Source organism: Podarcis muralis, chromosome 13 (genome assembly GCF_964188315.1).
Source record: "Podarcis muralis chromosome 13, rPodMur119.hap1.1, whole genome shotgun sequence".
Classification (NCBI taxonomy): Eukaryota; Metazoa; Chordata; class Lepidosauria; order Squamata; family Lacertidae; genus Podarcis; species Podarcis muralis.
Window position 1 is genome coordinate 3,355,090 of NC_135667.1, and position 23,256 is coordinate 3,378,345.

Below are 23,256 nucleotides of genomic sequence, written 5' to 3' on the forward strand. Positions count from 1 at the left end.
TGTTGGAAGCTGCCCAAAGTGGCTGGAAAAACCCAGATAGATGGGCAATGTATGAATATATATATCAGGAACATCCATCTCCCAATAGACTGCGATCTACTCACAGTATAAAAAATCTGGCAGTGATCCACCCATTCTCGTAAGACAGGCATAGGCAAACTCAGCCCTCCAGATGTTTTGGGACAACTGTTCCCATCACCCCTGACCACTGGTCCTGTTAGCTAGGGATCATGGGAGTTGTAGTCCCAAAACATCTGGAGGGCTGAGTTTGCCTACTCCTGTCGTAAAAAGACGAGCAGTGATCTACCAAAAGTTGTGGAGCTTTTTTTTAGTAGGGCAAAGTTTGTCTGTTTTTTGCTTTTTTGTAAAGAGATCACTGAGGGGCCAGAGATCAACCAGGATCTACCAGGAACACCCGGCGATCTACCTGTTGGACATGCCTGATATACCGTACTTTTCGCTCTATAAGACGCACCAGACCACAAGACGCACCTAGTTTTTGGAGGAGGAAAACAAGAAAAAAAATATTCTGAATCCCAGAACAGCAAGAGGGATTGCTGTGCAGTGAAAGCAGCGATCCCTCTTGCTGTTCTGGCTTCTGGGATAGCTGCGCAGCCTGCATTCGCTCCATAAGACGCACACACATTTCCCCTTCCTTTTTAGGAGGGAAAAAGTGAGTCTTATAGAGCAAAAAATACGGTATATAAAAAGGCTGCAATGCAGGAAGATTGTAGCGCATTCATTTTGCAGCAGCACAAGAACAGAAGAGCCCAGTGCCAACCGGGTGCCCTAAAGAGAAACCCACAAGCAGGATTCGAACTCAAGACCCACTCTCCCTTCCTGCGGTTTCCTGCAACTGGTACCCAGAAGCATTGCAGCCTTCAGCTGTGGAGGCACAGCCATCCTGGCTAGTAGCCATAAATAGCCCTCTCCTCCTCCAGGAATTTCTCCAGTCCGCTTTTAAAGCCATCCAATTTGGCGGCCGTCCCTGCCTACTGTGGCAGGGAGTTCCGCAGTTTAACCATGCGTCGAATGATGTGGTTCGTTTATATGTCCTGAATCTGTCCAGACCTTCAGGTGTCCCGATTTGCCGTGTTATGAGAAAGGGAGAGAGACCTTTCTCTATTCACTCTCTCATGCTATCTACCTGCGTTCTCCCTAAACAAAAAAAGTCCCAAATACTCTGATCTTTCTTTTTGCAGGTGCAATAGTTTAGCCACGTACTGCATGATTTTTCCCCCTTTTAAAGCAAGGCAGTGGGGTGTTATTTGGTGGGGAGGGGGTTGCCTTTGGTTAAAGAAATTGTGCTCTCCTCCACCGGAAGTTTTTGAGCAGAGGTTGGAGGGCCAGAGATTTCTCGGCTGCGATTCCTGCGTTGCAGCGGGTTGGTCTAGATGAACCCTGGGTGCCCCTTCCAATTCTACAATTCCACGGTTCTGCAATTTCGGGTCTGGAGAGTTTTGCACATGCTCCCTGCTTTTCTATCCACCCACCGCATTTGCAAACAGCCGGCTTCTTCCTTCCAAAGCGTTGTTAATTAGATCCGTCAAACGGTTAGCAAAACGTTACGCTAATTCCTTCTATTGTCTGAGGCTCTGCCCACTAACGCAATGCAATTCAAATCGACGGAATAAGCATACATCAGTCCTGGGAGAGTTAGATTTGCAGGGCAAGGTTTGAGCCGGCACCAAACTCTCTCTTTCTTTAGTCAAAGGAATATCTGGGCAAACAGTAGGATTATCTTCACAGAACTGTAAAGTTAGAAGGGATCCCAAAGGTCATCCAGCCCAACCCTCTGAAATGCAGGAATCTGTGGAATGTTCCCAGGAGGTCGGGTTACAAATTATGAGGCTGTAACTTTAAAGTGTATGTTTCCCCCCCTCAAAGAATTCTGGGTAATGTAGTTTGCTAAGGGTTGCTGGGCGCTGTAACTCTGTGAGACGTTAAAGTACATTGCCCAGAATTCTTTGAGGCGTGTGGCAATGCGCTTTGAGTCTATAGCGATCCCTGTGATTGAATTAAATCAAGGGCTCTTGTGCACAGATCCTGATTGCTGGCTTCAAACTGCAGGATCTGTTAAGAACAGGCTGGATGGTCCAGGGGCCTGATCCTGCAGGGAATGTCACAGAGAGACACCAGAATCGTGCAGAGGTTGTTTTTCTTCTGGCGGTTCCCTCCCTGCAAGAAGTGAGGTTGCAGGGAACCAGGCAGAGGGCCTTCTCAGTGGTGGCACCTGCCCTGTGGAACGCCCTCCCAGCAGATGTCAAGGAAATTATCAACTACCTGACTTTTAGAAGACATCTGAAGGCAGCCCTGTTTAGGGAAGCTTTTAAAGTTTAATTGGTTATTGTATTTTAATATTCTGTTGGAAGCTGCCCAGAGTGGCTAGGGAAACCCAGCCACATGGGCAGGGTATAAATAATAAATTATTATTATTATTATTATTAAACTGTGGAACTCGCTGCCTCAAGAGACAGCCGCCCTCTTAGAAACACAGAACCATCGAATTGCAGAGTTGGGACCCCCAGCGGCCATCTAGTCTAACCCCGTGCATTGATGGGATCCTGTCCCCTGGGAGGGATCGAACCACCAACCTTCTGCTTAACAGCCAGACGCACAGACCCGTTGAGCCAACTTGGGTGGCTCTCTAAAAGAGGATGAGCCTAGCCGCGGCCACCAGCCATGACGGCTGTGTTTTAAGCTCTGGGTGCTGGGGAGAGCACTGATGTTGCTCTCATGTTTTGCTTGTGTGTCTCTGCTTGGTTGTTGCGATAACAGGATTCTGGGCTAGCTAGGCCTCCCCCCTCGGCCTGACCCAGCAGCCTCGTCTTCTGCGCTTATGACACATGATTCTGGCCTGCCCGCTGCGTGCTGCTACCTGCCCGCCTCAGTTCCCTCCCTCCGTCTGCGAAATGGGAACATGAGCAACCGTCGCCCCAGAAAATTTCGTCTCCAAGGGTGTGTGGGTTTGGGATGATGATGATGATATAGCAACTTAAATGGGCTCTTGTAACCTGCAGCGGCCGGGTGCTTCAAAGCTGGGGAGTCGCTCTCAGGGATAACCCATGAGTGATGCCAGGAAGTCTAACTCTTGCATTAAGACCCAGACATTAATTTTCCCTATTAACGATCCTCCTCCTATTCCCCAGGGGGGCAAGCCGGCCATCTGTTCAGGTGAGCAAAAAGTCAGGAATGGGGATTTCCTGGGTGTTGAGATTCCTGCATTGGAGGCGGGTTGGGATGGATGACCTTTGAGGGTCCCTTTCGATTTTAGAATTCTAGGATTCTATAAGAGAGAGAGATAAGGAGGAAAGGGGGTCAAAGAAAAACCACCTCAGAGGAGGAAGCTGATATAAGTGGGTCAGCCAGGATTGGAAGGAGGATAGAGATGAATGTGCAGAACTCAGCGTGGGTGGGGAAGGAGAGAAAGATCAAGAGAAAAAGAGGAAGAAGAAAAAGTAGGTGATAGACAGAACCAACCGGAGATAAGGGAGGGGCGTAAGCGAGTCAGACAGGTAAGGGGGCAAAGGTTTCCCCATTAGGAAAGGAGCAATCTTACCTGCTGCCCCACAACCCCTCGCTCCTTGGGCACTCACCTGGATGGAGGAACCTGTGGCGATTTCCTCCCCTCTCCGTATCTTTCTTACTTTCTTCCGTCCGTTCTTTCTTTCTTTCTTTCTTTCTTTCTGCCTTCTCCTCCTCCTGGCAGTCCCAAGTCTCCTGGGTGTCGGAAGCTCCTCCCTTGGGCGGAGGGAGCTCACCTGGGGCGGGACAGGTGTGAAGCAGGAGGCAGACAGAAACAGGTGGAGCCTCCGCCCTGGAGTGGGCAGGCCCTGGGTGAGATTACAGGCTCAGCAAAAAGGCCTTTCTCCCGACGGAAGCGCAGAGAAAATGTCAATCACTTCTCCTACCTGGGCAGTTATCTTTCCACAAGGGCCGACACAGATGCCGAAATCCAGCATCACCTGAGCTCTGCGAGTGCAACTTTCTCCTTATTGATGCACAGAGTGTTTGAGGACCGGGACATTCGCAGGGAAACCAAAATGCTCGTTTACAAAGCTATTGTACAGTGGTACCTCGGGTTACAGACGCTTCAGGTTACAGACTCCGCTAACCCAGAAATAGTACCTCGGGTTAAGAACTTTGCTTCAGGATGAGAACAGGAATCGCGCAGCAGCAGCAGGAGGCCCCATTAGCTAAAGTGGTACCTCAGGTTAAGAACAGTTTCAGGTTAATAATACTAATAATAATTCATTATTTATTATTTATACCCCGCCCATCTGGCTGGGTTTCCCCAGCCACTCTGGGCGGCTTCCAAAAAAATATTAAAATACGGTAACATATCAAACATTAAAAGCTTCCCTAAACAGGCCCGCCTTCAGATGTCTTCTAAAAGTTTGGTAGTTATTTTTCTCTTTGACATCTGGTGGGAGGGCGTTCCACAGGGCAGGGGCCACTACCGAGAAGGCCCTCTGCCTGGTTCCCTGTAACTTGGCTTCTCGCAGGGAGGGAACCGCCAGAAGGCCCTCAGAGCTGGACCTCAGCGTCTGGATAGAACGATGGGGGTGGAGACGCTCCTTCAGGTCTACTGGGCCTTTTAGGCCATTTAGGGCTTTCAAGGTCAGCACCAACACTTTGAATTGTGCTCGGAAACGTCCTGGGAGCCAATGTAGGTCTTATAAACGCCATCTCCAACTCCTTGAAAGATTCCATCAACAGAGTCTCCAAAAATTTTACACATCACTTGGGAAGACAGGTGAACTAATATCAGTGTACTGGAAGAAGCAAAGATCACCAGTGTTGGAGCAATGATTCTTCAACATCAACTTTGCTGGACTGGTCATGTTGTGCGGATGCCTGATGATCGTCTTCCAAAGCAACTACTCTATTCCGAACTTAAAAATGGAAAGCGTAATGCTGGTGGTCAACAAAAGAGGTTGAAAGACTCTCTCAAGGCAAATCTTTAAAAATGTAGTATAAACACCGACAATTGGGAAACACTGGCCTGCGAGTGCTCCAGTTGGAGAACAGCCTTGACCAAAGGTGTCATGGGCTTTGAAGACACTCGAACTCAGGACGCAAGGGAGAAATGCGCTAAGAGGAAGGCACGCTTGGCAAATCCACACCGTGATGGACTCCCACCCTGGAACCTATGTCCCCACTGTGGAAGGACGTGTGGATCCAGAATTGGCCTCCACAGTCACTTACAGACTCATTGGTAAAACCATGTTTATGGAAGACAATCTTACTCGGCTACGGGTGATCACCAAAGAGCTTGAGAATATCCGATGAGCACAGCAGGATCAGGCCGGTGGCCCGTCAGGTCCAGCGTCCTGAGCTCACAGGGGCCGACCAGCTGGGAAACTTGCAAGTCGGATTTGAACTCAAGACTTACACTCTCCCCTCCTGTGGTTTCCAACAACTGGCGTTGGAAGTAGAGCACGGCCAGCATGGCTAACGGCCACCGATAGCCCTCTCCCCTTCATGAACCTCTTTTTGTACCATTCAGGCTGGTGGCCGTGACTGCCTCCTGTGGCAGGCAGTTCCGCAGTCTACCGCCAAAACATTACCACCCGAGAGACAGAGGTCAGGCCAACGTGACTAGTCTCCTGGGATTATGAAGCAGGGCTGTTGTTGTTATTTAGTCGTGTCCGACACTTCATGACCCCATGGGCTGCCAGTCCAGAAAGCACTGAATTTCTGTATTTCAGAAATTAAGCAAATATAATTGCAATCTAAGAATGTAAACAGATTTTCTCCCTTTACACTCAGTGCTTTTTTTTTTCCTTTTAAAAAAAATGTTTAGGTCTCATTTTGACTCAAGAAAATCACCATTTTGTAGTTCAAATTGTGGAAAATAAATACAGTAAATGGACAAAAGTACAAAGATTCACAAAATGTTTCGGGGTGTGCGTACCCCTAGAAAAAAAAGCACTGACTGTATTTAAATCATTTTTTTAAAAGAAAAATAAGTTAAAGGCCAGGGTTTTGTTTACACCAGGTAAAGTATAGCATTCAGCTTCCAGAGAAATAAATATAAAGGAGAGCATGAGACTCTTAATCTCGGGGTCTTGGGTTCGAGATGCACGTAGGGGAAAAGATTCCTGCATTCCAGGGGGTTGGACTGGATGATCTCATGGTCCCTTCCATCTACAATTCCATTATTCTTTTTTTTTTTTTAAGGACCAAGGGGCTAGTTGAACAGATACGCTAAGAAAGCAGTTGAGATCTCCCAAGTCACAGAAGGGCGAATAAATGAGATTTGAATTGGAGAGAGAGAGAGAGAGAGAGAGAGAATGTTCAGCCTCTGCATAACCTCTGGAAGGACAGGAGATGTTGGGCGGTGGAATAGCAGAATATATTATGCAAAACACAATGCGGAGCAAAAATCTGCAGAGCTTTCCCTTCCAAGGGATTGTCTTTACATTGACAAAGGATTTATTTTATTTACTTTTTTAAAAAAGGTTCTTAAACAGGAGACCCAGCTGCCCACACTGGGATATGTCTATTTCCTCCAGAGCTTTATGTTAGTCACCTCCGAAAACAGCTGGGAAGCCGTAAAAGGTGAGTAATGAGGCAGATGACTGAGATCCTTGCAAAAAACAGGGTTTTCTGGAGGCAGACAGCGGTGGCATTGATGGGAGGGCGAGAAACCCAGGGGGTCCACATTTAAAAGGGGGCTCCAGGCCCACGGCTGGGTGGAGATTTGCAAAAGATGGTAAGGACCTAACAGAAGCAGAAGACATCAAGAAGAGGTGGCAAGAATACACAGAGGAATTATACCAGAAAGATATGGATGTCTCGTATACCCCAGGTAGCGTGGTTGCTGACCTTGAGCCAGACATCCTGGAGAGTGAAGTCAAATGGGCCTTAGAAAGCACTGCAAATAACAAGGCCAGTGGAAGCGATGGTATTCCAGCTGAACTATTTAAAATTTTAAACGATGATGCTGTTAAGGTGCTACACTCAAGTTTGGAAAACTCAGCAGTGGCCAGAGGATTGGAGAAGATCAGTCTACATCCCAATCCCAAAGAAGCGCAGTGCCAAAGAATGCTCCAACTACCGCACAATTGCACTCATTTCACATGCTAGCAAGGTAATGCTTAAAATTCTACAAGGAAGGCTCAAGCAGTATGTGGACCGAGAACTCCCAGAAGTGCAAGCTGGATTTAGAAGAGGCAGAGGAACCAGAGACCAAACTGCAAACATGCGCTGGATTATGGAGAAAGCTAGAGAGTTCCAGAAAGACATCTACTTCTGCTTCATTGACTATGCAAAAGCCTTTGACTGTGTTGACCACAGCAAACTATGGCAAGTTCTTAAAGAAATGGGAGTGCCTGATCACCTCATCTGTCTCCTGAGAAATCTCTATGTGGGACAAGAAGCTACAGTTAGAACTGGATATGGAACAACTGATTGGTTCAAAATTGGGAAAGGAGTACGGCAAGGCTGTATACTGTCTCCCTGCTTATTTAACTTATTCATCATGCGAAAGGCTGGGCTGGAATTAAGATTGCCAGAAGAAATATCAACAACCTCAGTTATGCAGATGACACAACCTTGATGGCAGAAAGTGAGGAGGAATTAAAGAACCTTTTATTGAGGGTGAAAGAGGAGAGCACGAAATATGGTCTAAAGCTCAACATCAAAAAAACGAAGATCATGGCCACTGGTCCCATCACCTCCTGACAAATAAAAGGGGAAGAAATGGAGGCAGCAAGATTTTACTTTCTTGGGCTCCATGATCACTGCAGATGGTGACAGCAGCCACGAAATTAAAAGACGCCTGCTTCTTGGGAGAAAGGCGATGGCAAACCTAGACAGCATCTTAAAAAGCAGAGACATCACCTTGCCAACAAAGGTCCGTATAGTTAAAGCTATGGTTTTCCAGTAGTGATGTATGGAAATGAGAGCTGGACCATCAAGAAGGCTGATCGCCGAAGAATGGATGCTTTTGAATTCTGGTGCTGGAGGAGACTCTTGAGAGTCCCATGGACTGCAAGAAGATCAAACCTCTCCATTCTGAAGGAAATCAACCCTGAGTGCTCATTGGAAGGACAGATCCTGAAGCTGAGGCTCCAGTACTTTGGCCACCTCATGAGGAGAGAAGACTCCCTGGAAAAGACCCTGATGTTGGGAAAGATGGAGGGCGCAAGGAGAAGGGGACGGCAGAGGACGAGATGGTGGGACAGTGTTCTCAAAGCTACAAACATGAGTTTGACCAAACTGTGGGAGGCAGTGGAAGACAGGAGGGCCTGGCGTGCTCTGGTCCAGGGGGCCACGAAGAGGCGGACACGACTAAACGACGGGGTTGTTTTTGCAATCCGGGAGTGTATAAATTTTATGAAACACAAATAATAAATCAGGTGAGCTTGGGCCATTCCCTGCCTCTCAAGCCAGCCTACCTCACAGGGTTGTTGTGGGGGGGGGGAGATTAAATGAGGAGGGGGAGAAGGGAGAACTGAACCCGCCACTTTCAGCTCCTTGGAGGAAAAAAAGGTGAAATATCAGCCATAAATAAAATACATGCATGCATAATTTTATTTGTCCTTTCCATAGTTCGAACCATGAAAAAGTTACGACATGAAATAAAACTTTATTAGAAAAGTTGCCGTAAACAATAAATAAAACATAAAAAGACACACAAGCAAACTGAGCAATTTCCACATAAATCATAATAAGATATAAAGATTCTGTGTTTCAAAAGCATTTAAAAATAATCCAAACATCCCCAAGCGTGGCAGCGACAACCTCAAAGCTTCCCTGTTGCTTAATCAGTGTGATGAGCTAATAAAAAGGCTTTGATTGCAGATTAAAAATAGAGCCCTTCTTAATTAAAAGGAGTCACCTGCGTCCCCCCCCCCCTTCGTGTCCACGGGAGGCTTTTGAACACCCCACCACCGCCTCCTGATTAATTTTTGAAACAAGAAGAGAAATCTTAATTGGAAGAGTTATAGAATCATAAATCGATGTTCAGTCGGAACCTCCGTCCCTGTAACTTGAAGCCACGGGTTCGAGTCCTGCCCTCCAGAGCAGGAAAAAACAACAAGCTTGCTGTTTCCTCCATTCCACCTTCAAATATCCAAAGGGTTGTCAGTTAACACAGGGAAGATGGGAGCAAGCTTGTTTTTGGCTACTCCAGACACCTGGTGGAGGTTTTTAAAGAGAGGTCAGGCAGCCATCTGCCAGAAATTCATATCTACAGTGCTATGACCCTGAAGGGGGCAAGACTCTTAGACTGGGGAACAAAAATTTTGTTGCATTGACACCTGCAGTTGTTCCAACCTAATTTCGACGTGCTGATTTCATATCTGAAGTTGGTTTTGTTCTGTAAGCTCTAGGGGTTTTTTTGCAGTTCATGTTTTTCACTTTTCACCACAATCTTTGTTTTTCCCAATGCAAGAATTCAATATTTTATTCAACACATAGCCAAAGTAGTACAATATGAGTATAAATGTAAGTGACTTATATAGCACTGAACATGACATGTATGGCATTGAAAATAACATGTATATCTATGTACAGTTGGAGGTATGCAAAAAAAATGTATTCCCTTGGGATACACAGTATTTGTTGTTGTTGTTTAGTCGTTTAGTTGTGTCCGTATAGCTTTAACTATACGGACCTTTGTTGGCAAGGTGATGTCTCTGTTTTTTAAGATGCTGTCTAGGTTTGCCATTGCTTTTCTCCCAAGAAGCAGGCGTCTTTTAATTTCGTGACTGCTGTCACCATCTGCAGCAATCATGGAGCCCAAGAAGGTAAAATCTCTCACTGCCTCCATTTCTTCCCCTTCTATTTGCCAGGAGGTGATGGGACCAGTGGCCACGATCTTCGTTTTTTTGATACTGAGCTTCAGACGAAACTGAGGAACAAAAAAAAAATTCATTTTCTTTTGCATGAGATTTTCCAACTGTTCTTATATGTTCTTTTAATGCTGATTTCAAATCTGAAATTGATTTTTGTGTACATGCTATAGTTATCTTTCAGATTCTGACTTTTGCCGATATGTCATATTTACACTGGGGATAAGTGGGCACGGACACGTTGATCTACCCTAACCACATGGTAATTATTGTTTTGCAATGATTCTTCAACATCAACTTCGCTGGACTGGTCATGCTGTGTGGATGCCTGATGATCGTCTTCCAAAGCAACTACTCTATTCCAAATTTAAAAATGGAAAGCGTAATGCTGGTGGTCGACAAAAGAGGTTTAAAGACTCTCTCAAGGCAAATCTTTAAAAATGTAGTATAAACGCCGGCAATTGGGAAACACTGACCTGCAAGCACTCCAGTTGGAGCCTTTACCAAAGGTGTCATGGGCTTTGAAGACACTCGAACTCAGGACGCAAGGGAGAAATGCGCTAAGAGGAAGGCTGTTAGTATTCCTGCTCCGTGATCGCAGTCATGGGATTGTTGTCTTTCACATATGTTTTTACTCCACAGATTGGGAAGTGACGGAGACAAGATGTTTGTGTTCCTGTGTTCCGTGAAGTGGGGCTATTGTCCTTTGTTCTTTTCCTCTTTGCTGTCTGATGCTAGAGAGAGAGGGGGAGCCATGTTGCAGTGCTCCGTGTGTGTTTCTATGTAAATATAGTAAAGGTAAAGGTAAAGGGACCCCTGACCATTAGGTCCGGTCGTGGCTGACTCTGGGGTTGCGGTGCTCATCTTGCTTTACTGGCCGATGGAGCCGGCGTACAGCTTCCGGGTCATGTGGCCAGCAGGACTAAGCCGCTTCTGGCGAACCAGAGCAGCACACGGAAACGCCGTTTACCTTCCCGCCAGAGCGGTGCCTATTGATCTACTTGCACTTTGATGTGCTTTCGAACTGCTAGGTTGGCAGGAGCAGGGACCGAGCAACAGGAGCTCACCCCATCATTGTGGGGATTCGAACCACCGACCTTCTGATCAGCAAGTCCTAGGCTCTGTGGTTTAACCCACAGCACCACCCGTGTCCCATAAAAAAATGTAGCTTAGCCAAAATGCTGAGTTTCTGAGGTCTGTCACGCAGTGGCGTAGCGTGGGTTGTCAGCACCCGGGGCAAGGCAAGTAATTTGCGCACCCTAACCTGTGGATTTGCGCCCCCTAACCCGTGGATTTGCCCTAACCCCAGATGTTGCGCCCGGTGCGGCCGGCCCCCCCTGCACCCCCCACGCTACGCCACTGCTATCACGCGAACTGCGAAGACTCTGCGGATCCCTAAGTGTGTTGATGTTTGTTGGCATCGGTCGCTGTGATGTTCGGGCTGAAGAAAGCTTTTGAAGCTCCCGAACGATCGGCCAGGAGGGAGAGAACATGCCAGTTGGGCATGTGTCTCTACCAGGGTCCTACTCAAGTGTAGGATGAGCTCCTAACAAATCGACACCGTGATCAACTCCTCCCCAGGGACCAATGTCCCCACTGTGGAAGGACATGTGGATCCAGAATTGGCCTCCACAGTCACTTACGGACTCACTGTTAAAACCGTGTTTATGGAAGACAATCTTACTCGGCTACAAGGGATCGCAGAAGAAGAAGAAGAAGAAGAAGAAGAAGAAGAAGAAGAAGAGGAGGAGGAGGAGGAGGAGGAGGAGGAGGAGGAGGAGGAGGAGGAAGAAGAGGAGGGTTTGGCTAGATGCGACAGGAACCCAGAAAACCACACTGGTTTGCATCTGAGAAAGTGCAGGGGAAAAAACCCCAGGGGTTTTCAAATTGGTAAATTGAGCATTTAATTGGCGGAGGCAACCCTAATTAATTGGGGCCTGTTATGTAACGCATTGACGGCAAAGCATCTCAGTGGCACCCCCCCTTTCCACCCGCCATGTGCTAGCAAGGCTCACAGCATCTCTTTCTCTCCACCAGCCGCCGGGTGCCAGTCCATAAGCGCTTGGCTGTTTCCCAGAGCCCACACACCAAAGGCCGGCTGGGGTTGCACAGCGGTGCTTCAGATGAGCTCTGAACGGTTTGCAAAACACGGGCGGCGAAGGAGCCCGAGAGCATGAGCATGAGCCCCGGAAAAAGCCGAGCTCAGGCGAGCAGCCCTTTGCACATGCCCAGACACACCCTTTGCACATTCCGGAACTCGCCTTTGCTGGGCAGCCGTTGGCAGGCTGGCATCCTCAGGGCGTTTTTGTTTTTGTCATTACAAAAGACTGGCCAGGCTCCCCAGGGTATCCAATCAAGTGACCATTAACAGGTAACCTGCCAGACAGGAGATAAACAATGCGCTCAGATTTCTGCTGTAGACCGCCTCTTCTGTGATGTAGGTATGATGTTTCTGAGGGTGGTCTTGGACTCCAGGGCGAGCAATTTAAAATGTCTATATAAGGGCAGGCACACCTGGGTTTTGGGTCCTCCTCCTTTCCTGCGTGTGGTGAGTGAGGACCCTGTTGCAACAGATCAATAAAGATCAGGCTTACAAGATGCTTTGCTTCTCAATATTCTCTGGTTGGCCTCTGTTATTTTCTCCGACCCATGGAGAACCTGCAAAGGACTCTATAAGGGCTCTTGTGTCCCCCATAAGGGAATAAGGGCAAATTTCCGTTTATTACAGTGTCACCTGCAAATTTGACAAGCATCCCCTCAACTCCTTCATCCAAGTCATTTATAAAGACGTTGAACAACAACAGGCCCTTCAGCCTATATTTGGGCACCTGGTTCTTCCAGAATAGGAGAAGAGGTTGCTGGATCAGGCCTATCTTGGCCAGCATCCTGTTCTCATGGGGGCGGAGGGGGGACAACCAGATACCCGTGGGAAACCAGTGAGCAGGATCCGACCTCAAGAACCCTCTCAGAGCATCGACATATTGGCTAGTAGCCATTGCCCTCTCCTCCTCCATGAATATGTCCCATCCTCTTTTAAAGCCGTCCTCCTGTGGCAGGGAGTTCCACAGGTTAACGTGCAAATAATTATTTCAAAAACCAGGCAAATTTGTCAAGGCAGGGTTCGGTTTTATGACACAACATTTGTAACAAAGGCAATGAAATACCGTATTTTTCGCTCTATAAGACGCACCAGACCACAAGACGCACCTACTTTTTGGAGGAGGAAAACAAGAAAAAAAAATATTCTGAATCTCAGAAGCCAGAACAGCAAGAGGGATCGCTGCGCAGTGAAAGCAGCAATCCCTCTTCCTGTTCTGGCTTCTGGGATAGCAGCGCAGCCTGCATTCGCTCCATAAGATGCACACACATTTCCCCTTACTTTTTAGGAGGGAAAAAGTGAGTCTTATAGAGCAAAAAATACGGTAAATTCCCCCTGCCCAACCCAATATGCTTCAATCTGGAACTCGTTAAATCGGACGATAATTTAATGGATTGGGCGTTTTAAACACAGAGTTTGCTTCCCCCCCCCCCCAAGACCCCTGCTCTCTGATTTCCTTACCCACTGCCTGTGGAGCTTTTAAATCAGCCTAGAAGTGCCTTTGTGGCTGATTGAACTAGAATATAAATAAATCTACATTTCATAACATGGGATAATTTTGCACCTCGGGAGTTATAGCAGCGGAGAGGGGGGGAATTATCGGTGCTTTCTAGTGTTCCTGTTTGCATCTGAATATGTGCTTTTTTTTCTATATATAACTGAATAAAAATAGGGGGTTTTTTTGGAATTACATGCGGATCTGTGCATTTTTTTAAAAAAGTGCAGTTATTTTGCACATGTGCTTATGGGAGGCAGCCACAGCCAAGACCTCTGTGTCCTGAACATTGCTTGCACGATGTTGGGTGTCGCAGCATCGCTTCTCTGAGCTCGTGCCTCACGTATTTTGACTCCCATACAACGCCCCCCCCTTCATGTGCAAAGGAGGAGATTATGGAGGGGCCTGCAAGCATTTTGCTCCCCTTTCCTATAACGGCCCCTCCTCTTCTCTCGTGTTCGCGCGGAGCCAAAACCTGCCAAAGAGGAAAGGAAAATATTCATCATCGGGGAAACCGGTTTGCACAGACTCCCTCCCCCCCCTTCTCTTTTCGTTTCTTTGCAGAGTGATTCATTCAGAAACTATGCCGGGTGCGTGTGGTGTTGTGACGCTTCTGGTGTCGTGAAACAGGTGTGGAAAACACACACACACACATGGTTGCATCCAGAGGCACTGGCTGGGAGATTCAGGGCAGAGAAAAGGAAGGATGTCTTCACATGGCACACGGTTAGACTGCGGAACTCCCTGCCACAGCAGGGAGTTGCTATTTATTTTGCCTCAAACTGCGGAGCGCAGTGAATTTGCCCTGCCCCCTTTTCAAAGCCATCCAGGCTGTGGCAGGCAGTTCTGCAGTCTAACTATGTGCCATGTGAAGACATCCTTTATTTATTTTGCATTGTGTTTATTGCTTTCATTTTATGGATCGGCGGTCTCGTTAGAGAGTAAAATTCATGTTCAATTACTGTTTTTTAAGGGGTTGCTTTTAAAAGTCTGGAACGGATTAATCTGTTTTGCATTACTTTCTATGGGAAATGGTGCCTCGGTTTTGGAACGTGCTTTGGTTTTGGAATGGACTTCAGGAACGGATCAAGCTTGAGAACCAAGGCACCACTGTACTGTCCATTATCCCATTAATTGATGTTCTCTTATCAGCAATGCCCCCCTTTGCCCCCTCCATCCTCCTCCATGGGGTGCCCCACTTACTCGAGAGCGCAAGAGACGATGCCCAGGAAAAGGCAGGACCCAGAGATGGAGCAGATTAACCGGGTGATTTTTTCCAGACCTCCGCCCTCTGTGGGGCGAAAGAGAGGGAGAGAAATGGGTAGGGGAGGAAGGTGTGCTTGGAAGAGACCAGGAAGGTCTTCGGTGGCTCCCAAAATAATAATAATAATAATAATAATAATAATAATAATAATAATAATAATAATGTGATAAAACATCAAACACGAAAAGCTTCCATAAACAGGGCTGCCTTCAGGTGTCTTCTAAAAGTCAGCTAGTTCTTTATTTCCTTGACATCTGGTGGGAGGGAGTTCAACAGGGCAGGCGCCACCACCGAGAAGGCCCTGTGCCCGGTTCTAAGGGGAAGCGGGATATACAGGGATCAAACCAGAAACCGGGATGGCGTCTGTCAATCCAGGGCTGTCCCTGGAAAACTGGCAAGTAGGGTGGACCCTGGAAAATAAAAGGGGAGGGAGGGGGCCAGGACTGCAAAGGAGGGGTGGGAATGGCACACCCAGAGGGTTTGCATAAGAGACAGGGTGCTTTTTAATTCTGTTTTTATTCTATTTTTAGTGTTCTGTTGGGAACCGCCCAGAGCGGCTGGGGAAACCCAGCCAGACTGGCGGGGTATGAATATTATTATTATTATTATTATTATTATTATTATTATTATAGCAAAGGAGAAGCCCCTCACCTGGATAACAGGTCTTCATTTCCCAGCAGCGCACCTCCACTCTCCGGCAAGTGGTACAGTTCCACACCAAGGCTGATCCCTCTGGAAATGGGGGTCAGGAGGGAAGGGGGGTCAGGTGAGGGTCTGGGGCAGAGGCCTTAGAACCCCCCACCTCCTCTGACTGAGGGGAAGGACCATAGCTGTCAACCGTCCCTTCTTTGGTGGGAAACCCCCTTATCCCAGCGCCGTGTCCCACTGCCGTCCTTTATTGATGATGTCCCTTAAATTTCCCGGGTTTCAAAGGAAGCAGCTCCTCTCCCTCCCTCCCTGCCGGCCAGGGAGGAGGGAGGCTCCAACTCTGTTGCTTGGCTGCGTTGCTCACCCAATAAGGAGTCTGAGAACGACTGGGGGGTGGAGCTTGCATGCCTTGTGCCAATCAAATCGGCCGCCTTGCCTGGGGACTCGCCTTTGCTCAGCGCTTCCCAGCGGAGAGGGGACGGTGGTTTTCCTTGCTGCATCCCCTTTGCTGGGTTGCTGCGCTGTGGGAACCACCGCTTCGTTTGGCTTATTTTCCCTTGTTTTCAAATCTGTAAGTTGACAGCTATGGACCGAACCCAGGCCTCCTGTTCCCTGTGCAAAGCAAAAGGAGCTTGTGGGAAGCGCTGAGCAAAGGCGGGTCCCCAGGCAACGCGGCCGATTTGATTGGCACAAGGCATGCAAGCTCCACCCCCTACAGTGGTTCCTTGGTTCTCAAATGTCTTCGTACTCAAACAAGTTGGAACCCAAACGCTGCAACCCGGGAAGTAAGTGTTGCGGTTTGTGAACTTTTTTCGGAAGCCGAACGTGCTCTGTTTTGAGTGTTACGCTGAGGTCTGTCTGTTTTTGCTATTTATTTTGCGTTTTTGTTTTTCATAGAATCATAGAATCCTAGAGTTGGAAGAGACCACAAGGGCCATCAAGTCCAACCCCCTGCCAAGCAGGAAACACCATCAGAGCACTCCTGACATATGGTTGTCAAGTCTCCGCTTAAAGACCTCCAAAGAAGGAGACTCCACCACACTCCTTGGCAGCAAATTCCACTGTCAAACAGCTCTTACTGTCAGGAAGTTCTTCCTCATGTTTAGGTGGAATCTTCTTTCTTGTAGTTTGGATCCATTGCTCCGTGTCCGATTCTCTGGAGCAGCAGAAAACAACCTTTCTCCCTCCTCTATAGGGCATCCTTTTCTATATTTGAACATGGCTATCATATCACCCCTTAACCTCCTCCTCTCCAGGCTAAACATGCCCAGCTCCCTTAGCCGTTCCTCATAAGGCATCGTTTCCAGGCCTCTGACCATTTTGGTTGCCCTCCTCTGGACACGTTCCAGTTGGTCAGTGTCCTTCTTGAACTGTGGTGCCCAGAACTGGACACAGTACTCCAGGTGAGGTCTGGCCAGAGCAGAATACAGTGGCACTATGACTTCCCTTGATCTAGATGCTATACTCCTATTGATGCAGCCCAGAATTGCATTTTATGGATCAATGGTCCCATCAGACAGTAAAATTCATGTTAAATTGCTGTTTTAGGGGTTGTTTTATAAAGTCTGGAACGGATTGATCCGTTTTGCATTACTTTCTATGGGAAAGCGCGCCTCGGTTTTGGAACGCTTTGGTTTTGGAACGGACTTCTGGAACGGATTAAGTTTGAGAACCAAGGTGACCACTGTAGTTGCTTAAAGACCCAAGGCACAATTATTATTATTATTAGCTGTTATTATTAATGTTAATCTTGACCCCATGCACGGGCTAGAGTGAAATTTCCACAGATAACTGAGTAATAGACCAAAATTCTTTTAAGCAATGTGGACATCTGTCAGGGATGTTTTAGCTGAGATTCCTGAATTGCAGGGCGTTGGAATAGATGACCTCTTGGTCCCTTCCAACACTATAATTCTATGGATGTAGCCAGGGGTGGGTAGGCGGGCAATGTAATAATAATAATAATAATAATAATAATAATAATAATAATAATAATAATACAGTGGTACCTCGCAAGACGAATGCCTCGCAAGACGGAAAACTCGCAAGACGAAAGGGTTTTTTGTTTTTTGAGCTGCTTCGCAAGACGATTTTCCCTATGGTCTTGCTTCGCAGGACGGAAACGTCTTGCAAGTTTGTTTCCTTTTTCTTAACACAGTTAATACAGTTGCGACTTGACTTCGAGGAGCAACTCATAGCACGCGGTGTGGTAGCCTTTTTTGAGGTTTTTAAAGACTTTGGTGATTTTTGAAGCTTTTCCAAAACTTTCCCGACACCGTGCTTCGCAAGACGAAAAAAATCGCAAGACGACAAAACTCACAGAACGAATTAATTTCGTCTTGCAAGGCACCATTGTAATAATAATAATAATTTATACCCCACCCTTCCCGCTTCAAAAACCAGAACGGCTAACAACAAATTTAAAACACTTCAAAACACTTAATTATTAAAGCAGCATAAAATACAGTATAAAAACATGAATAACAATAAAAAATCAGTTAGATAGTCCCCAGGGCTAGCTGGCTGAATTGGTCCTACTTGGGCCAGTGAGGAGACCAGGGGAGAATTAGTTGTGGGGTCTCAGAGCGGGTAATCTTCATAAAAGGGGAGTGAAGAGAAGGGGAATAAAAGATCAGGCTGAATTCAAATTAAAAGCCAGGCGGAATAGCTCTGTCTTACAGGCCCTGCGGAAGGAGGTTAAATCCTGCAGGGCCCTGGTCTCCTGGGACAGAGCATTCCACCAGGTTGGAGCCACCACTGAGAAGGGATGTAATAAGGGAGGGGGTGTTTCCCATCTTTTATAAAGGTGGGGCTCTTGATCCCAGTATTTCTCGTTCTGCCATCCCGTCCCCGGAACTTACGGCAAGCCGGAGGGCACAGCGCTGGAAGAGAAAAGAGAAAAGAGGTTTATTGCAAGACGCTCAGTCATCTAGCAAGCTAGTTTTCCCAGCCTTCTATCAGGGACTGGGGCTGGTCCCTGCCTTGGAAATTGTGAGGCATAGCTGTCAACTTACAGATTTGAAAATAAGGGACCAGCAGCCTCGAAAATAAGGGATCAGCAGCCAAAATAAGGGATTTTCCAAGCACAGGTGTGTTCAACTTCTGAGCCCCTCCGAGCCAAAGGCAGAAAGCCCAGCCAGCAGCCAAATTAAGCCTCAAGCGGTGGTTCCCACAGCGCAGCAACCCGGCAAAGGGGATGCAGCAAGGAAAACCACCGTCCCCTCTCCGCTGGGAAGCGCTGAGCAAAGGTGAGTCCCCAGGCAACGCGGCCAATTTGATTGGCACAAGGCATGCAAGCTCCACCCCCCAGTCATTCTCAGACTCCTTATTGGGTGAGCAACGCAGCCAAGCAGCACAGTTGGAGCCTCCCTCCTCCCTGGCCGGCAGGGAGGGAGGGAGAGGAGCTGCTTCCTTTGAAACCCGGGAAATTTAAGGGACATCATCAATAAGGGACAGCAGCGGGACACGGCGCTGGGATAAGGGACTGTCCCGCCAAATAAGGGACGGTTGACAGCTATGTTGTGAGGTCAGGATAGGACCCTGGAGGTTTCTGGAGCGAAGGATGCTTTTCAATCTGGGGAGTGCTGTTTCTAGTCACCCACACGCCTGATTCAGATCATTTCTCCTTTGCCTGAGGGGGCAAATTCTGAGAGGAAAAATTACCCTCTTGTCCCAGATGAGTGAGATTATGATTCATTCATTTATTCATTTCATAAAATCTACACACCACTTTTTTAAAAAATGCCCTCAAAGCAGGTTGCAAAGAGAACAAAACAATGAAATTATCAGTGAAAACGGTTTTTTAAAAACCAACCGAAAAACCGGCAATAAACTAAAGAGCAGATTGAAACATACACCCACGTTCTACATGTCTGAGCAGGCTTGTCTAAGCGACAGTGGTTTTAGCAGGGGCCTGGTGTCAAGTGGCAGGGAGTTCCAAAGGTGTTGGCGCTGCCACAACAAAAGATCCGGTTCCTAGCAAGGCAGAACGGGTAGCGTGTGGAAACAGCGAAAGTTCTGCCAATCAAAGCGGTCAAGTGGGGCGTTTATGGGGCGAGGCGATCTCACAGGTGAACCCGGTCCCAGGTTGTTAAGGGCTTTAGATACTTAGAGCAACACCCCGTAGCAAATCGGCAAATCTCTGAGCAGAGGTGCGATATGGCGACAAAGCCTCCCTCCTTTCAGCAATTGGGCTGCAGCAGTGGTGTGTGGTGAGGTTTTTCATAGGGGAACGGTTAGGGGCTAGATTGAGTGGGGCATTGGGGGGGTCGATGTCATGCGTGTGATATTGTGACGTCCTGTTGTCGCGCACGCGAGCATAAGTGAAACCCCACATTTAAGGTGCTGGTTTTGACCTTTGAAGCCCTATGTGGCCTAGGACCCATGTACCTATAGGACCGCCTCTCCTGGTACGCCCCATGGAGAGGTCCCCAAATGACAACACCTTGGAGGTCCCAGGTCGCAAGGTGGTTAGATTGGTCTCAACAAGGACCAGGGCCTTTTCAGCACTGGCCCCGACTTGGTGGAACGCTCTGTCCCAAGAGACCAGGGCCCTGCAGGACTTGACATCTTTCCGCAGGGCCTGCAAGACAGAGCTGTTCCGCCTGGCCTTCAGCTTAGACTCTGACGATCCCTTATATGGGATTTGGTATATAAATTTTCCCCTGGCTTTTTTGCTGACCCATGTAGGACCAGCATGGATAGCTGGCTCAGGTGAATATCTGATGTTTCCTCCCTTTATGGTCTTGATTTATGGGCTACTACTAAAAGGAGGCTGCATTTTAAGCCGTATTTTAATTAACTGTTTGGTGGTGGTTGTTGTTTTTCTATTACGTTTCATTGCAATTCGTATTTGGTGCTAGCCGCTGTGAGCCCTGCTGGCGAGGGAGGGGTATAAATAAACATTTATTTACTTATTATTTATGCGTGTGATATTTTGACGTCCTGATGTCGCGCACGTGAGCATAAGCGAAACCCCACGTTTGAGGGAAAACACACTTTGCACATGCCCAGAAACATCCTCTGTTTTTCCAGCACGTTCTGTGACTGAGATGTATGTAAACAATTTCAGGGCCGGTCCCAATACAGACTGGGTTTCAGACTGAACATCCTTTCTCATACCTTCTCTGCTCTGCTCTGGTATCTTAACTTCATGGAGCCAGTTCCAAAACTTTGGGAAGTCAGCGAGGCTCTGGTTTATTTCTGGTGGGGAGAAGGGACGAGAGGATTATAATCCCACTGCTACCACCAACAGCAGCTTCTCTAAAGGTAAAGGTAAAGGGACCCCTGACCATTAGGTCCAGTCGTGGACGACTCTGGGATTGTGGCGCTCATCTCGCTTTATTGGCCGAGGGAGCCAGCGTCCAGCTTCCGGGTCATGTGGCCAGCAGGACTAAGCCGCTTCTGGAGAACCAGAGCAGCGCACGGAAACGCTGTTTACCTTCCCGCCGGAGCAGTACCTATTTATCTACTTGCATTGGTGTGCTTTCGAACTGCTAGGTTGGCAGGAGCAGGGACTGAGCAACGGGAGCTCACCCCGTCGCAGGGATTCGAACCGCCGACCTTCTGATTGGCAAGCCCTGGGCTCTGTGGTTTAACCCACAGCGCCACTGCTACCACCAACAGCAGCTTCTCTAGACTGATGCAAAAGCAAGAGTTTTCACACACACCCGCCTTCCTTCATTTTACGCCCATTGTCCCAAGAGGGCGCCACCCTCTGAAATCTGCACAAACCAAACTGCTCCTCACCTATAACCCGGAAGACTCGGTGCGTTTTTTCCAGCAGCAGATCCAGGGACATGTCATCTGCAGGTGGGATGGAAGAAAGGGGAGCTGTGCATGAGCCACGGTGGTCTGCAGCACCTGCCACCCCCAACCTGGCACCCTCCAGAGTTGCGCATGCTCTGGTTATCTCCCGCTTGGACTACTGCAATGCGCTCTACATGGGCCTACCTTTGAAAGTGACCCCGAAACTTCAACTGATCCAGAATGCAGCAGCCAGACTGGTGCCTGGGAGCAGCTGCCTGGACCATATAACACCGGTCCTGAGAGATCTGCATTGGCTCCCAGGACGTTTCCGAGCACAATTCAAAGGGTTGGTGCTGACCTTGAAAGCCCTAAACGGCCTCAAAGGCCCAGTAGACCTGAAGGAGTGTCTCCACCCCCATCTTTCAGCCGGACACTGATTTCCAGCACCGAGGAATAACAAGCTTACGAAAGTATTTCAGTGGATTCTGGAAAACGCAAACTCTCCGAAGAACTGTGGTGATATCTTCCCCTTAGTTTGTCTAATTTTTAACAGCTATCTCTTGTGGGATTGAGTTCCACAGGTCAACTATGAAGGGGAAGCGCTTTTGTTTGTCCCAAACCACCCGGCATTATATACGAGTGATTGTGTGCATGTAGAAACCTCTTGGCTTTTGCCTGACTGGAATGCAGACCAACTAGAAATTCATATTATTATTATTATTATTATTATTATTATTATTATTATTATCTCTTCCTCTGCCCCCTTTCCCCCCTCTGGCCCCACCCACCACCAGCATGTGGACACCTGCCCCCCAAAGAGATAACCCACAGGGAAATATAGGGGGAGTCCCACCCCTGTTGTCACCCATAAGAATATATTGTTATTATTACTGCTAATAGTATTGATCTGAGTGACTATGCTAATGGGATGCATACAGAAATAATAACAGTGGCATTCCGGTCATGCATACAAAACTAATAATAGTGATGTTCCACGATGCAGACAGAATGACTAACAGTGACGTTCCATCAGTGTGTACAGAAATAATAACAGTGATGTTCTAATCGTTGCCGTTAATTACTTGCTAATAATAAAACCTAGACAGCATCTTAAAAAGCACCTTGCCAACAAAGGTCCATATAGTTAAAGCTCTGGTTTTCCCAGTAGTGATGTATGGAAGTGAGAGCTGGACCATAAAGAAGGCTGATCGCCGAAGAATGGATGCTTTTGAATTCTGGTGCTGGAGGAGACTCTTGAGAGTCCCATGGACTGCAAGAAGATCCAACCTCTCCATTCTGAAGGAAATCAGCCCTGAGTGCTCACTGGAAGGACAGATCCTGAAGCTGAGGCTCCAAGACTTTGGCCACCTCATGAGAAGAGAAGACTCCCTGGAAAAGACCCTGATGTTGGGAAAGATGGAGGGCGCAAGGAGAAGGGGACAACAGAGGACGAGATGGTGGGAGAGTGTTCTTGAAGCTACCAGCATGAGTTTGACCAAACTGCAGGAGGCAGTGGAAGACAGGAGGGCCTGGCGTGCTCTGGTCCAGGGGGTCACGAAGAGGCGGACACCACTAAATGACTAAACAACAACAATAATAAAACCTGTCCCTTTTCCAGACATCCCCAAAGAGCCCCGTTTTCTCTACCTAAGGCCAAGCCCAGGGAGGACTCTCTGCCCCAGGGATAACCGGTACAGTTTGCCTGGCTGTAACGCTCTCGGTATTGGGCGCAGAGGTGGGCAAAGCGGGTCTTCAGGTTCTTGGAATAGAGTCCGCAGTGGATGCACCCCTCTGTCCCGGGGCTCTCGCTGGCGAGGATGAGGAGCAGGAGAGCCAGAGTCGCGGGCGACCAAGAGCCCGGTCCCAGAGCCCTCGGAGCGGAGGACGCTTTAGAAAGAGCCATTGGTATGCCCACCAGGCAGAACATATTCCAGAACCCTTTTGGTTCTTTGGGTCGGGGTTCTAGGCTGCTGCCAGGGCAACCGGTTCCAGAGTCCCGGGGGCGGGGGCTCTGTTCATAAAGGGACAACTCTGGCCTCGGTCCTGTATACCTGAAGGAGCGTCTCCACCCCCATCGTTCTACCCAGACACTGAGGTCCAGTTCCGAGGGCCTTCTGGCGGTTGTCTCCCTGTAAGAAGCGAGGTCACAGGGAACCAGGCACAGAGCCTTCTCGGTGGTGGCGCCCGCCCTGTGGAACGC

General features: G+C 48.1%; 2 protein-coding genes across 2 annotated transcripts in view; both read right to left on the minus strand.

Moving 5' to 3' along the window:
• Nucleotides 1-3,705, minus strand: part of TNK1 (tyrosine kinase non receptor 1) — a 32,689-nt gene extending 28,984 nt beyond the window's left edge. Inside the window, exon 1 of the mRNA XM_028703543.2 lies at nt 3,597-3,705. The gene's annotated coding sequence lies outside the window, so the exon portion shown is untranslated. The remainder of the gene's footprint in view (nt 1-3,596) is intronic.
• A 9,636-nt stretch (nt 3,706-13,341) lies between these two features.
• On the minus strand, nt 13,342-23,105 carry TMEM95 (transmembrane protein 95). Its single transcript, XM_028703298.2, has 7 exons — nt 22,704-23,105; nt 21,057-21,113; nt 20,430-20,510; nt 18,170-18,190; nt 15,312-15,392; nt 14,600-14,687; nt 13,342-13,871 (listed from the first exon to the last, which is right to left on the minus strand). The coding sequence occupies exons 1-7, from the start codon at nt 22,981-22,983 to the stop codon at nt 13,826-13,828; spliced, it is 654 nt and encodes a 217-aa protein (XP_028559131.2). The 5' UTR covers nt 22,984-23,105; the 3' UTR covers nt 13,342-13,825.
• Between the last annotated feature and the right edge of the window lie 151 nt (nt 23,106-23,256).